Here is a 15,032-nt window from a genome sequence, read left to right as displayed (position 1 = left end):
ACTCCCAGTCCATCTCTCTCCCTGCCCCCCTTCTCCTTGGCAACTACAAGTCTGTTCTCTGTTTTTTTTTTAATCTCCTACATCTAGTGGATCACATTACATCTAGTGCTGCCAATTATACTCCTAAATATTTCTAAAATGTGTCTCTACTCCATGATGAGAATGTGAGCTGCTGTCCTAAGACAGACTTTGGAAGAATACCCTCCATAGACAGAATTGTAGTCTATCTCAGAAGGTGAGGATGGTCCTGAAATATGGGAGTGGTTAGTTTTTATGGCTGGGTAATTTCATAGGCTAACAAGTAGGAGGGTTATTCCAACTATTTCAGGGGAGGGGGTGGAAATTTCCAGGAACTGGGCCATCACCCACTTCTGGCCTTTTATGGTCAGCCTTGAAACTGTCATGGTACCTGGGGGTGTGGATTTAATATATGTTAATATATTATAATGAATGTATAATGAGGCTCAAGGTTTACAGGAAGTTGAATCTTCCACAATCTTGGGCTTAATAGTTTCTAACCAGTTTTTGTTGCATCCTCAATGGCTATATCATTCTCCTAAAGGTTATGCCTTGACTCGTCCCTCTTATCTCAGTTCCTCTTACATTTTATACAATACCTGAATCATCTCAAAAAGATCTGAAAAAACATATTCACAGTTTAGTATAAAATCCTAATTTGACATTTCCTCTTTCCATCACCTTTTTTTGAATTACCTATGATTTACTTCTTCTCCTTGTAGCCTCTGATACTATTTTTACTTTCTTGTGTCTGTTAGAGTTCTTTAGTTGTAAGCAGCAAACACTGGCTTTATTTAACCAAAGAAAAATAATTTTTTGGAAGGCCATAGGAAAATTGCAGGATCAAAGGGAAGGCAGGGCATGGGATTGGCAGAAACCAGGTGACTTCAGGGAGGCTTCCCAGATGGCATTAGTGGTAAAGAACCTGCCTACCAATGCAGGAGACTTAAGAGATGCTGGTTCGATCCTTGGGTGGGGAAGATCCCCTGTAGGAGGGCATGGCAACCTATTCTAGTATTCTTGCCTGGGAAATTCCACAGGCAGCAAAGCCTGTTGGGCTACAGTCCATAATGTCTCAAAGAGTCAGACATGACTGAAGCAACTTAGCACACACACACAGGTGACTTTCAGTTCAGTTCAGTCACTCAGTCGTGTTTGACTCTGCAACCCCATGAACTGCAGCACACCAGGCCTCCCTGTCCATCACCAACTCCCAGAGTTTACCCAAACTCATGTCCATTGAGTCAGTGATGCCATCCAACCATCTCATCCTCTGTCGTCCCCTTCTCCTCCTGCCCTCAACCTTTCCCAGCATCAGGGTCTTTTCAAATGAGTCAGTTCTTTGCATCAGGTGGCCAAAGTATTGGAGTTTCAACTTCAACATCAGTCCTTCCAATGAACACTCAGGACTGGTCTCCTTAGGATGGACTGGTTGTATCTCCTTGCAGTCCAAGGGATTCTTAAGAGTCTTCTCCAACACCATAGTTCAAAAGCATCAATTCTTCGGTGCTCAGCTTTCTTTATAGTCCAACTCTCACATCCATACATGACCACTGGAAAAACCATAGCCTTGACTAGATGGACCTTTGTTGGCAAAGTAATGTCTCTACTTTTGAATATGCTGTCTAGGTTGGTCAAAACTTTCCTTCCAAGGAGTAGGCGTCTTTTAATTTCATGGCTGCAGTCACTATCTGCAGTGATTTTGGAGCCCCAAAAGTGAAATGTTGGAGACTTAGTTCATCAGGACGCCACTTCTACTGGAGAGACAGTGGGGAGTAATCTGGGGTATAAACAAATGATGGGGAAGAACTTCCCCTGTGGTCAGGTGGTTAAGAATCCACCTTCCAATGCTGGGAGCCAAAATTGGATCCCTGGTTTGTTAACTAAGCTCCCATATGCCTCACAGAGTGGCCTAGAAAGAAATAAGCTTAAAAAATGGTTAGAGTCGCGCTGGCAGAGTACAGAGGGGCAGGAAGGAGGTGAGGGAGAGAAAGAGCTACACCAGGACAAACCTGCTTCCTGCCCATTCTGCCAAGGAAAACATAAATTCAAGACACCTCTGAGTCCGAATGGCAAAGCTATTTCAAATCTCAGAACTGCAATTTAATAGCTATCTTACTCTGAACAAGGTAAAGCCTGCTAAGTCTGCACAATCTGTAAAGTGGGACGTGAATACCCTCCTCACGGGAGACTGACTGCAAGTGCGCTGGATGCTGATTACAATGAAAAAGAAAAAATCAGAGTTGAATGTTTAAGATTTGTGCATTGTTCTGTATGTATTAATGAATAAAAAAAATATTGACAGTCTAAAAGTTGAATTATGTTTTATTTAGTGGAGTGAGGGAACAGCCCACTGCAGAAGAAGCCGTCACGAGGCCGCCGGATGCTCTCTCTGGCTGGAGAAAGAGCTGGGACCGCCCAGAGCAGCCTTACAGGCGGCGCGCGGTGCAGTGTGGGCCAGGCAGAGGCGCGGCCTAGTCCCGCCCTCGGGGCCGCCTACGTGATCCGAGGCGCGTGCATCTTTCACGCGGGAGTTCGCCAAACCAGCGGTGTGCAGTGTCCAAGCTCCACAGTAGGCCACGCTGTGTGGACCCACATTCCGCAGGATGCTCGTGGGCAATCCACTCATCACCATGGTGCAGCCTCCTAGCTCAGGCTTCCACTCCTCAGCTTCTTTCTGGAGGTAGGGGCGGGGTCCACCACGCGCGTGATGCTGAACACCCGGCCCCCGCCACTCCTCTGGGAGGAGCTTCCTCATCACCGCCAGGCTTAAGTGCCTGCATCAAGCTTGGGCGGGTGTCTCCTGCTGCCCACCAATCCCGGAAGCTGAGGCTCACTTGGTGGCTAGCAGGGCACAGGACTGAGCTGGGAAGCCACACTACCCTGTTAACGCTCTGTACCGAGGTGAGTCTCTCCTCTGCTGCCCTGTTTCTTTGGCGCAGTGGAGATGGCCTCGAACCTTTACTCCACATGTGTCCGCCCCCATGTTTAGAGCGAATAGCAAATGCTCTGGAGGCGGCCAGACTTGGTTTCGGATTTGCGCTTCCTCTTATTCTTTAAATGATCTTGGATAAGTCCTCAGTTTCTCTGGCCCTCAGTTTTCTCAGCGGTAAAATCAGTTCCTACATCAGAATTGTAGCAAGAGTTAAGTGAGATAAAGCTCTTAAAAGCTACATGAACCGATTGTCAGTAAGTTTTGGTTGCCATCTTCCTTTTTTTGTTTGCCCACCGACACGGTTTTTCCCGGAAATCTGGCTTTCCTATAGAATCTGCGATTCCATAGGAATTATGAAATTAATAAAACCTGACGTGGCAAGAGGGGCGTGGGTTCGCTAGCTTTGGGACCTGCCTTGGGTTTGGGAAAGCCAGGGCATGTTTCTGTTTTGCCCGAGTGCTCTTTTCAGACTGAAATCTGAACCTTCACCGGATGGGGTTATTGTTAATTAACTCTTTCCTTCAGCTTGTCCATACTCAGGGCCGCAGGACCTCCCTTAGAAGAGTCTTGAGGGTTCTGATCAGTCTTGTTACTGCCCCCCATATCTCAGATTTCTTATCTGTAATACAAGAGCAATGCCTAATGTAATCACTGGGATTTTTTTTTTTTTTTAATCGGAGATGGTAAAGTGCTTTGTTATTTTCCAGAGATCGTTGTTGCCAGGTTGTCTAAGAAGTAAAGGAAGAAAGTGACGGGGGCAGTGACTTTCTCAGATGCACCTCCAGCTGTCAAGATCTCCCCTGTTTGCCTGTGTGTGGGGTAGGGGAAATGGGCAGCAGGCACTGTAGCAGCTACCAGGTTAGATAAATGGCAGGCCCTGACCTTGAGGAGTGCTTAAATTTCTGAGGGAAAATGAGCACACAAATGCAGTGTTGTGCACAGCTGTCAGTACATGGGAGGAGCCAGAAATTTAAAGCTAGCTGAAGGGTGAGCTGCAGTTAGCCAGGCAAGGGTTGGACTTGTGCAGAAGGGAAGTGTGCAGAGGCCTGGAATCAAGTATGGTGGCTGCTTCTGCAGAGTCTGGAATATGTTGTCTTAAGTGAAGAGGTGGAGAGATGGAGGAGGTGGGAGCCAGGTTATAAAGGGTATTACTAAGGAGTCTGGACTTTACCCCTGTGGTAGGAGAGAACTACTGGAAGAGAGCCTGGGAGTCACATGGTCAGATTTGGGGACTGCTTTGTCAGGGAGAGGGGCCTCACTGGATCAGAGCAATCCCTGGTTCTGGGAAGGGTGGTCACAGCTGGAGCAGTGGCCCTGGAGGTGTGCTGGGTAAAGTGGCCTGGAGGATGGGCTGGGTAAAGATTTAAGGAGTATATATTTTAAAATTTTTTTCACATACATCAAGAAGTCCAGAGAGCGGTATTGCAGTCTTAGGTGTTACATTACAGTTTAGAGCAAACAGTATCTTTTTAAAAATACTTACAAGTATTACAGGATTTTTAACCCAGCCAGATAGACCAAATCTTGGCCACTGTTTCATATTTAAGGTGGCTTTCTGTGCTGGCGTCTTCAAAGTTCAGAAGCTATATTCCCCTTCCCACTACCTGTCAAAACCCTAATCTTATAATACTCAGAAATGCCTCAAACAAACTGAAAAACTTTAGATGGCTTTTGTAAGACCCCCCCGTGGATTATACTGTGATTGGATTTGTAAGACCCCCCATGGATTATACTGTGTTGTCTGGTTTGCTTTCACACTTGTCATCCAGGGCCTTGAGTCCTGGGGAGACAGAGTATATAGAACAAAGAACATGGTCAGGCGCTGTGCAGAGGGCTTTAGGCATAATATCTCTTCAGATGGAGGAGCTGAGATTCAACCCCAGGTCTGTGCAACTCCAGAACTTAAACTATTTCCTCGTGCTCTGTTGCTGGATTTGATAAGTTTAGTTCTGGACATGTTAAGTCTCATACCTGTAGGATATACTGGTGGAACTGTCCAGAGGGAGGTGAATATATAGAACTGGGGTGGGAAGAATTAGTGATTAAAGTCATCACTGAAGCTTGACTAGGGAGCGAGAAGGGATTGAGGACAGAACCCTGAGGGACACCAATATTTTTTGTGGGGGAAGATGGCAGAGAGGGAAGGCCTATGCAGCCAGGGAACACTCATGTGAAGACTGCTTCTTCTTCCTGTGTTTTCAAGTTTCTTGCATCCAGGCAGCAACTACAGAGCCCTTCTCTGAGAAGGGAAGATTAAGCCCCAGAGAGGAGGAACCTAGGCACTGACTTGGGATTAATAAAACCTGAGTCCTGATACTGCCCTCACCCGCCCCCCTATACACTCAGCTTCTCTCTCTTTTCCACCTTGAACCTCTCCCAAGATAACATGGGGGTGTCTGAATGCTGCTAGAGGTCCAGCTAGGCAGATGCTGACAAGCTCAGAGCCTTTTAACACAGGGCTAGGTTGAAAGGCTGATGCACAGGCAGAAGATAAGGAAGTCAGGAGCCGGCAGAGGATGACTTCCTGTCCTCTGATAGAGAAAAACATCTATCTTCTGCCTTCCATCTGTCCTTTGGAGCGTTTGTTCTTTGAAGATCTGTGTTTACTGTTTCTGCCTCTGATCCCTGCCCCCCAAGCCTTAGCCTTTTTGGTTTTCAGTTTCACCAGCAAAAGAAAGGGGAGAGGCAAGCTTCAGGTTTCTTCTTCCTTTTCCCCCAGGCCAGGTTTTTGTTCACACTCTCAGCCCAGGTGTGATTTCAGAGCCAACCCTTGTATTCTGAGAAATCTGGCAGAGGCCAACAGGTCACAGGTTGAAGATCAAGCCCAGGAAACCAGCCATTGTCCCTGGTAGCAGCTGGCAAGCTAGTTCCTTCTGTGAGGTACAGACATGTTTGCCTGATTCTGGGCAGTTTGTGTCCCTGAGAAGTTTGGTAACAAAGAGGATTGTTCTCAGTGGTCCATGGTTTGCTGCCCAAATTGAACTGTTTTCATTTTAGCAGAAAGGATGGTCTCCAAAATGTTGTGTGTGTGTGTGTGTGTGTATGCGCGCGTGTGCGTGCTTAGTCAGGTCCGACTCTTTGCTACCCTGTGGACTGTAGCCCACCAGGCTCCTCTGTCCATGGAATTTTCCAGGCAAGAATACTGGAATGGTTTGCCATTTCCCACTCCAGGGGATTTTCCTGACCCAGGGATCAAACCCGTGGTTCTTGTGTTTCCTGCATTGGTAGGTGGCAGTTCTTTCCCACTGAGCCACCTGGGAAGCCCACTAGACTATAATATTCTTCCTGGTAGTCCAGTGGTTAAGACTCTGCACTTTCCCTGCAGAGGGTGCAAGTGGGTGTGGGTTCGATCCCTTGTCAGAGAACAAAGATCCCGTGTGCCATGAGGCAAAAATAAATAAATAAAGTAATAACCTTAAAAAAAATTCTTCCTGAGTCAGAAATGTTAAGGACAGTGTTGGTGTGTCAGTTATACTTGCAACTTATCCAGTTACCTACTCTACTATAATATTCTTATGTCCTTTCTGAACTTGGAAACAAAGGTTGTGATAATAAAAGTACTGACCAGCAATGAACTCAATCCCGAGAGTGATAGTTACAGTACTGATGAGAGCAGGGGAAAAGGATGTTTCTATATTATTGATTCTTGGGGTGAGCCCTCTTTCTCCTTTCCCTTGGATAAATCCTATTCATCAAAGCTCGACTCACATGTCACCTCCAAGAAGCCATCCCAGCCAGGTCACTTTTTTCTTGTAGCCCTTGTGCAGGTTTTGGTCCCGTCTTGTGGGTTGTGATATCCTCTGTCCTCTCCTGACCAGACCATGAACTCCCAGAGAGCAAGAACTATTTGAATATGTGTGTCTCTTGTGTCTAGCATAAGACCATGCATCATCTGCTGACTGAATGAGTGTTCTCAGGCCACTGGAGACTTCTGATTTTCATAGCTTTCCAAATGGGGTTGTTGCAGTTACCACGTGCTTTGTTCAGTTGGAAATTTTCAGATATCTGTGATTTACTGCTTTCCACTGCACTGAAGTCATGTGTCTGGTTCCTCTTCCTGGAAAGCTTCTTTTACTCTTTTTTTTAAAAACATTATTTATTTTTGGCTGTACTGGGTCTTTGTTGCTTTGCACAGGCTTTCTTTAGTTTGGGCTAGTGGAATCTACTCTTTGTTGCATTGCTTGGGCTTCCCATTGCGGTGGCTTCCCTTGTTGCAGGGCACAGGTTCTAGGCAGCAGAGCTTCAGTTGTTGAAGTATTTGGGCTCTGGATCTCAGGCTCAGTAGTTACTCCAGGGCATGTGAAATTTTCCCGGACCAGGGATTGAACCAGTGTCCCCTGCACTGGCAGGTGGATTCTCATCCATGGCGCCACCAGGGAAGTCCTTCTCTTTACTCTTGGGACAATCCAACTCATTCTTAAAAGCCAGTGTTGGGAATTCCCTAGTGCTCCAGTGGCAAAGACTCTGCACTCCCAATGCAGAGGGCCTGGGTTCAATCCCTGGTCAGGGAAATTGATCCCACATGCTGCAAATAAGAGTTACGCTGCGGCTAAAAGATCCTGCATGCCACAGCTAAAGATCTCGCATGCTGCAATGAAGATTCAAGATCCTGTGTGCTGCAACTAAGACCCAGTGCAGCTGAATAAATAAATATTAAAAAAAAAAAAAGACAATGTCATTATTCTCTTGTCCTTGCCCTACAGAAGTCACTTGCTCTTCTGTGACACAGTGTACATGTGTCTTCTGTGAGGCATAGCATATGTAGTTTATTGGTCTGTGTTCTCTTGCCTTTTCCTGCCTTTTCTATCAGTTCCTTCTTGAATTGTTGACTCTCTGTCACTTAGCTGTTGATTTGGGGCAAATATCTTTATCGCTCTGAGCCTGTTTTTTGGTTTTTTTGTTTTTAATCTAAAAAATAAGATACTTCCCTTGTAAGAGCCCACTCAGGCCTGGTAGCATGGCTGATCAGACCTCTGAGAGGGACTCAGTCTCTGTAGTGCTAACAGTCTCCTGGAACATTCATCATCCTTTGATTCTGAGCCTGTCACCTGGTCTCCCTTTGTCTCATAAAGGCCTTTGCTTATCTTACACTGGCTTGAGACCTCATGTAGTCAAGGTTGAGTACTTCTGGGGAGCCACCTCGCCTTTGTTTTTAGGTTTAAGAGCTCTTTAACCAGACCCTTAGCCTGGTGAAAGGAAGGGCAGCCAGACTGGTGGTCCTGTTAGTGTTTGGGAGTTAATGGCTTTGGTTGGTTCTGGCCGCCCTGTCTCAGCTGCCTTTGCTCCCAGGCATATACACATGACCCAGTGTCTGTTCTCCTGTCATCTCTGTGCCCCCTTCCTCCCATGTTTTACAGGATCCTTGACCAGTCGCCCCAACAGCAGCACTGACCCTCACACCATTTTCTTCCATCTGTGTTTCAGGGGCAATGGCGGCTTCCTGTATCCTCCTACACACTGGGCAGAAGATGCCCCTGATTGGACTGGGCACCTGGAAGAGCGACCCTGGCCAGGTGAGGGATGGGGGCAGAAGGGGGTTCTTGCCTCTCTTCTAGGGAAAAGGCACTGTTTGGGAGAGGGTCCTTGTGTTTTCTCTATCACCCCCATCCCTATACTTCACATCTGGTAGGGATAAGCCTGGAGGGCGGTGGGAAGAAACAAGGGAAGAAGGGACCCATAGTGAACTCTTGGCTTCCCCAACTAATCCAGAGCAGTGGTAAGGGGCCTAGCAGGGCCTCAAGCATAGGAAGGAGCCCGTTCCCTGATGATCTGTGCTGAGTGCTGTGGAGATGTGGCACTCCTTTGTGCCTGACCCTGGGCTGACCCCAAGGTGCCATTTATCACCCTGTGCTGTGATCGTGTCTTCCGTTCCACATTTGGTTCCTTACACACAGCAGGTTGTTGTTGTTCAGTTGCTGAGTCCTGTCCGACGCTTTGCAACCTCTTGGACTGCAGCACGCCAGGCTTTCCTGTACTTCACCATCTCCTTGAGTTTGCTCAGACTCATGTCCATTGAATCAGTGATGCCATCCAACCATCTCATCCTCTGTCGTCACCTTCTCCTCCTGCCATTCCAGTATCAGGGTCTTTTCCAATGAGTTGGCTCTTTGCATCAGGTGGCCAAATTATTTGAACTTCAGCCTCAGCATCAGTCCCTCCAATGAATATTCAGGATTGATTTCCTTTAGAATTGACTGATTTGGTCTCCTTGCAGCCCAAGAGACTCTCAGGAGTCTTCTCCAACACCACAGTTCAAAAGCATCAATTCTTCAGTGTTCAGCCTTCTTTATGGTCCAACTCACATCCAAACATGACTACTGGAAAAACCATAGCTTTGACTAGACGGACCCTTGTTGGCAAAGTAATGTCTCTGCTTTTTAGTACACTGTCTAGGTTGTCATAGCTGTTCTTCCAAGGAGCAAGCATCTTTTAGTTTCATGGCTGCAGTCACCATCTGCAGTGATTTTAGAGCCCAAGAAAATAGTCTGTCACTATTTCCATTGTTTTCCCATCTATTTGCCATGAAGTAATGAGACTGAATGCCATGATCTTAGTTTGAATGTTGAGTTTTAAGCCAACTTTTTCACTCTCCTCTTTCACCTTCATCAAGAGGCTCTTTAGTTCCTCTTCGCTTTCTCCCTTAAGGGTGGTGTCATCTGCATTATTGATATTTCTCCTGGCAATCTTGATTCCGGCTTGTGCTTCATCCAGCCGGGCATTTTGCATGAGGTTCTCTGTATATAAGTTAAATAAGCATGGTGACAATATACATCCTGATACATGTGACAATATGCAGCCTGATACAGGGTGACAATATATAGCCAGATACACACAGCAGGTATCAGGGTTAAAGAACAACTCGGTCAACTGTTTATACCAAAGGTCAGCAGACTGTTTCTTAAAGGACAAGGTGGTTAATAATTTAGATTTTGTTAGACAACTTGCAAAATGCAGGTGGTTATGTACTTATATAACTATTTAAAAATATAAAACGTGTTCTTAGCTCAAGGGCTGAAAAAAAAAAAACAAAAGCCAGCTGCTAGCTGGAGTTTAGTAACCCCTGCTATAGACCTTCCAGCCCAGGGGAGCCTGGGAATGAAAACTTGCTTTCCTAGATGGACACAGGTAGAGACTCAGTTCCCACCCGGGGTGGAGCAGCTCCCACCTGGGTGTTCCTTGTTCTTGGAATCTGAGTCAGAGTTGAGAGAAGTTTGGGAGGAACTCTGGCAGGGACAGTGGCCTCTTCTGTCTGGGATTTAGGCTGGGATGGGTGGCGTGGTTGAATGAACTCTGTCTGCCTTTTCTCCCTTTGCTTTCCTTCCTACAGCTGCCTAAAGTCTGGTGCTGTAGGCGGGCACTGACACCGCCTGGAACAAGTCCAGGAGCTAGGCGAAGGCTGGGGGTGGAGGCCAGAGCCAGGGCCAAGATGGGTCAGGGATGGAGGGGTGGGAAATGGGATGGAGCAGGGTCGGTGAGAAGGGCACATGTCTGGATAGTAACAACTGCACCTAAATGGGGATCTTGAGTTGCAGGGGGCTTAACACCCTTGGGTCTGCTCCTAATGCCATGTTTCAAGTCTGGTTTTTAACAAATTGACTGACCCATCAATCTCCTTGGTGCCTGCTTTATTCTCTTCTGGTGGGGGTCTCTGGGCCCAGCTTCCATCTCACTTTTCCACCTTCCTTAGTTTTCTGTTCTCCCCCCCACACCTCTTCTGCTTGTCTGAGCCATGGTCTACATGGCTTCCCCTTTAAATATATACGTGTATTTAAAATGGAATTTAGATTTATATATATATGTGATTTTTTTATTTACATTTTTTTGGCTGCACTGGGTCTTTGCTGCGCACAGACTATCTCTAGTTGCAGTGCAGTGAGCGGGGACTGCTCTCTACTTATGGTGCATGGGCTTCTCTTATTGTGCAGCATGGGCTCTAGTCTCCCCAGCTCAGTAGCTGCAGTGCACAGGCTTAGTTGCTCCATGGCATGTAGAATCTTCCTGGACCAGGGGTGGAATCCATGTCCCCTACTTTGGCAGGTGGATTCTTAACCACTGGACCACCAGGGAAGTCCCCACATGGCTTCTAAGGATCTGTCTCCATGTGGTCTTGCTCTAGGAACTACTTACCTGTGTATCACGCTTCCCTAATCAGCTCTTCAGGTTTGGGACCTATCTCCATGACTGTACTTCTGCTTTCTGTCCTATCAATGTATCCATCCATCTTCTGAGCATGTAGCAGGGAACATAGTTTTTGCTGGGCCCTGCTGAGATTGCTTGGATAGGAAGGAACCTTGGAAGTTAGTGGGGAGGAGGAAAAAGGGTTTGGGGTCTCCACAGAGACTTCTGATCCCCAAGACTGGAGCCATCTTCTATCTTCTCACTTCCACCGTGTGGATGACTACAGTAGTAAATTCCTGCCCCCTCACCCCATCAGTGACCCTCAGGAGGGCAGTTTCTGGTCCAGGCCAACAGAGTTAAAACTTTTGCTTTTCTCACCTGGCAGGTTAAAGCAGCTATTAAGTATGCCCTGAGTGTAGGCTACCGTCACATTGACTGTGCTGCTATCTATGGCAATGAGACTGAAATCGGGGAAGCCCTGAAGGAGAATGTGGGACCTGGCAAGGTGAGGACTGGGGCTACAGAGAGGTGGGGTGAGAAGACTCAGAGGCTGGGGCTAAGGGCTGACTAGAGGGATCTGGCATCAGCTTCCTTCTAGTTCTTCTCCCAAAGGTGAGGGTGAGCAAGACTGGGTGCCCTTGGCTCTTCTGACTGTGGACTCTGTCCCCTGTACAGTTGGTGCCTCGGGAGGAGCTCTTTGTGACTTCCAAGCTGTGGAACACAAAGCACCACCCCGAGGATGTGGAGCCTGCCCTCCGGAAGACACTTGCTGACCTGCAGCTGGAGTATCTGGACCTGTACCTGATGCACTGGCCTTACGCCTTTGAGTGAGCCTTGCCAGGGTCTTCATCTAGGAATCAGGGGTTGGGGGAGTCATGTTAGTAACTTTTTGTAAGTTATAGGAACAGAGCAAGAGAAGAGCACTCAGTCTTTTCTGCTACAGTCTAGCTACAGAAAAAAGGAGTGCCACTTCACAGGGCATGTATCCTAGGGTGTATATGGATGAGTCCTCCTGCTGCCTTTATACACTGGGGAAATGTTCTAGCTTTTGCTGCGCTCAGCCTTGGGGTTGCAGTAGAGTAAGCTCCCACAGAGGGTGTGGGAGGAGACGACCATAGCTCCATGCTGTGTACTTGAAGAAGGCTGTAGGAGCCTACAATGCAGTTTCCCGAGGTGGGGCAGAGGGAGTTAAGGATGACTTCCCAGAGGGGAGGGGATATAATCTGTGTCTAGGAAGAAGGGAGAGGGGATGGGCATTCCATATGGAGTTAACACTTGGATCATGACCTGGAAAGGTGAAAAACCATGCTTGTTTCTCATTCTTGGCCCTCTACCCTTTCTGGGCTTCGACTGTGGGATGTAGAATGGCTGGACGGGTAGGTAGACAGGAGCCTACATGCCCACACCTGGGGGGCTGTCTCTCACTCAGGCGGGGAGACAGCCCCTTCCCTAAGAATGCTGATGGGACTATACGCTATGACTCCACCCACTACAAGGAGACCTGGAGGGCTCTGGAGGCACTCGTGGCTAAGGGGCTGGTGCGGGCTCTGGGCCTGTCCAACTTCAATAGTCGGCAGATTGACGATGTGCTCAGCGTGGCCTCTGTACGCCCAGCTGTCCTGCAGGTGAGCACAGCAAAGCAGATCAGTTGGTTTGGGGATGGTATGCATGTGTGTGTGTGTGTGTGCATGCGTGTGTGTAAATGAACATGAGTGAGCAGATGATGAGTTTACTTCAGGAAATAGCTAGAAAGTTGTCAGAAGCGTTGGTGCAGAAATCCTCCGAAGTGTGGGAAGAGAATGAAATAGACAATGGAAAACTGTCTAGAGAGGGAGAGAAGCAGCGTGAAGGGAACTGGGGGTCAGCAATTCAGGGTTGGTCAGAATGTGTGTGTCCGGGTGGGGCCACCACAAGCCAGCTGCGGCCACCCCTGGTGATAGGTTGTTTCTTGGTTTAGGTGGAATGCCACCCATACCTGGCTCAGAATGAGCTGATTGCCCACTGCCAAGCACGAAACCTGGAGGTGACTGCTTATAGCCCTCTGGGCTCCTCTGATCGTGCGTGGCGTGATCCTGAGGAGCCTGTCCTGCTTAAGGAGCCAGTGGTCCTGGCACTGGCAGAAAAGCATGGTCGATCTCCAGCTCAGATCTTGCTCAGGTATGAGCAGTCTTAGGGAAAGACAGTCAGGTTAGGGAGAGGGCTCCTGGGCTGGGAGGCACGGGTTGAGGGGTTCCAAATGCCTGAATGAGGCTGAGAATCTTGCCGTGTCATCTTGGGAGAGGCCATTCTGAGGCTCGTTCCCTCTTCCAGTGGGGCTTGGGGCTCTAGGAGCTCAGAGAAGGCTGCATGGAGGACAAAATGCTCATGAGTAGTGACTGTTTCGTTTACTTCCGTCTCCCACTTAGGTGGCAGGTCCAGCGGAAAGTGAGCTGCATCCCCAAGAGTGTCACGCCTTCCCGTATCCTTGAGAACATCCAGGTACTTGATGTGTCTGTCCTGTCTTCTTTAGCCCATTGGGACACAGTCTGACCCTGACTCTGGCTAAGAAGGCAGTGATCTGGAACCCCAACTTCCACCCACAAAAGTGGCTTTCCTGACCCCCGCCTTCCATTCCCAGGTGTTTGACTTCACCTTTAGCCCAGAGGAGATGAAGCAGCTGGATGCCCTGAATAAAAATTTGCGATTCATTGTGCCCATGCTTACGGTGAGTGTGTATCACCCCCCAGAATCAGGGAATCTGAGATTCGGGGCAGGATTCTGGCCTAAGTCTGGCCTCCATATTGCTGAGTAGAGGCTTGGCAGGATGGTATTGTTGGTAGGATTGCTGTCCTGGACACAGTGGGCTGTTTTTTATTTATTGAGCTCCCAGAAGGAATCTGGTTCCGGGATAAGGCATTTAGCCTGTGAGTTCCAGTCCTGACTCTCAATACCTTGTAACCTAGAGCAAGTGATTTAACTTCTCTAAGCTTTAGCTTCCTTTGTGTAAAATGATCCCAGTTCCTGACACGTAACAATTTCTCAGTGTAAATGGGGCGTTCTCAACCTTGTTAGAAAGGGAAATAAATAGTTCCTTATCCCAGCTGAGACTGTAAACTCTTGGGGATAGAGTCAGCCATGTACCAGGCTGTGGGTTTGGTGCTGGAATGCTGTTGGTACTGTGGCATTCTCTGAGGCTAGGTCCCTGTCACTGACATCTGTCATAGTGCTGTACACAGGTGAGGCTGTTCAGGAAGATTCTTGGGAAAAGATGTCCTGGAACTAGGAGGACGGGCAGGATGCGGGAATGTCAACTCCTGCTAATGGAGTCATCTGTCTGTCTTTCCAGGTGGATGGGAAGAGGGTCCCAAGAGATGCAGGGCACCCTCTGTACCCCTTCAATGACCCATATTGAGACCACAGCTTCCTGGCTTCCTTTTCATCTCTCTGCTGTAAGGTCCTGCTGTCTACAGTGTAAAGGAGTTAATAAAGCCCTTGGAGTATCCATCCATGCTACTCGCTTGTCTTATTGTCTGGTCAGACTTGGTATGGAAATTGTTTCTCTTTGGGATGCTGGGTGTTACCTGCCCTGAGCCCAAACCCCCTTATTTTCTTGGTTCTGGAGAAACAAGCATGTAGCTGAAGTCCATTTCCACTTTCATCAGATCAGATCAGATCAGTCGCTCAGTCATGTCCGACTCTTTGCGACCCCATGAACCACAGCATGCCAGGCCTCCCTGTCCATCACCAACTCCTGGAGTCCACCTAAACCTATGTCCATTGTGTCGGTGATACCATCCAACCATCTCATCCTCCGTTGTCCCCTTCTCCTCCTGCCCTCAACCTTTCCCAGCATCAGGGCCTTTTCAAATGAGTCAGCTCTTCCTATCAGTGGCCAAAGTACTGGAGTTTCAGCTTCAACATCAGGCCCTCCAATGAACACCCAAGACTGATCTCCTTTAGAATGGACTGGTTGGATCTCCTT

The 15,032-nt window shown here is 48.0% G+C and overlaps 1 protein-coding gene across 1 annotated transcript; it reads left to right on the top strand.

Annotated features, from left to right (window-relative positions):
• Positions 1–2,499: 2,499 nt before the first annotated feature.
• AKR1A1 (aldo-keto reductase family 1 member A1) lies at positions 2,500–14,563 on the top strand. Its single transcript, XM_027537422.1, has 9 exons — positions 2,500–2,922; positions 8,378–8,466; positions 11,457–11,576; positions 11,747–11,898; positions 12,501–12,696; positions 13,029–13,228; positions 13,477–13,549; positions 13,689–13,775; positions 14,397–14,563. The coding sequence occupies exons 2-9, from the start codon at positions 8,383–8,385 to the stop codon at positions 14,460–14,462; spliced, it is 978 nt and encodes a 325-aa protein (XP_027393223.1). The 5' UTR covers positions 2,500–2,922; positions 8,378–8,382; the 3' UTR covers positions 14,463–14,563.
• Positions 14,564–15,032: the final 469 nt, after the last annotated feature.

Source organism: Bos indicus x Bos taurus, chromosome 3 (assembly GCF_003369695.1).
Source record: "Bos indicus x Bos taurus breed Angus x Brahman F1 hybrid chromosome 3, Bos_hybrid_MaternalHap_v2.0, whole genome shotgun sequence".
NCBI lineage: Eukaryota > Metazoa > Chordata > Mammalia > Artiodactyla > Bovidae > Bos > Bos indicus x Bos taurus.
Note: the sequence above shows the minus strand (reverse complement) of the source record. Positions and strands in the feature narration are given on the sequence as shown.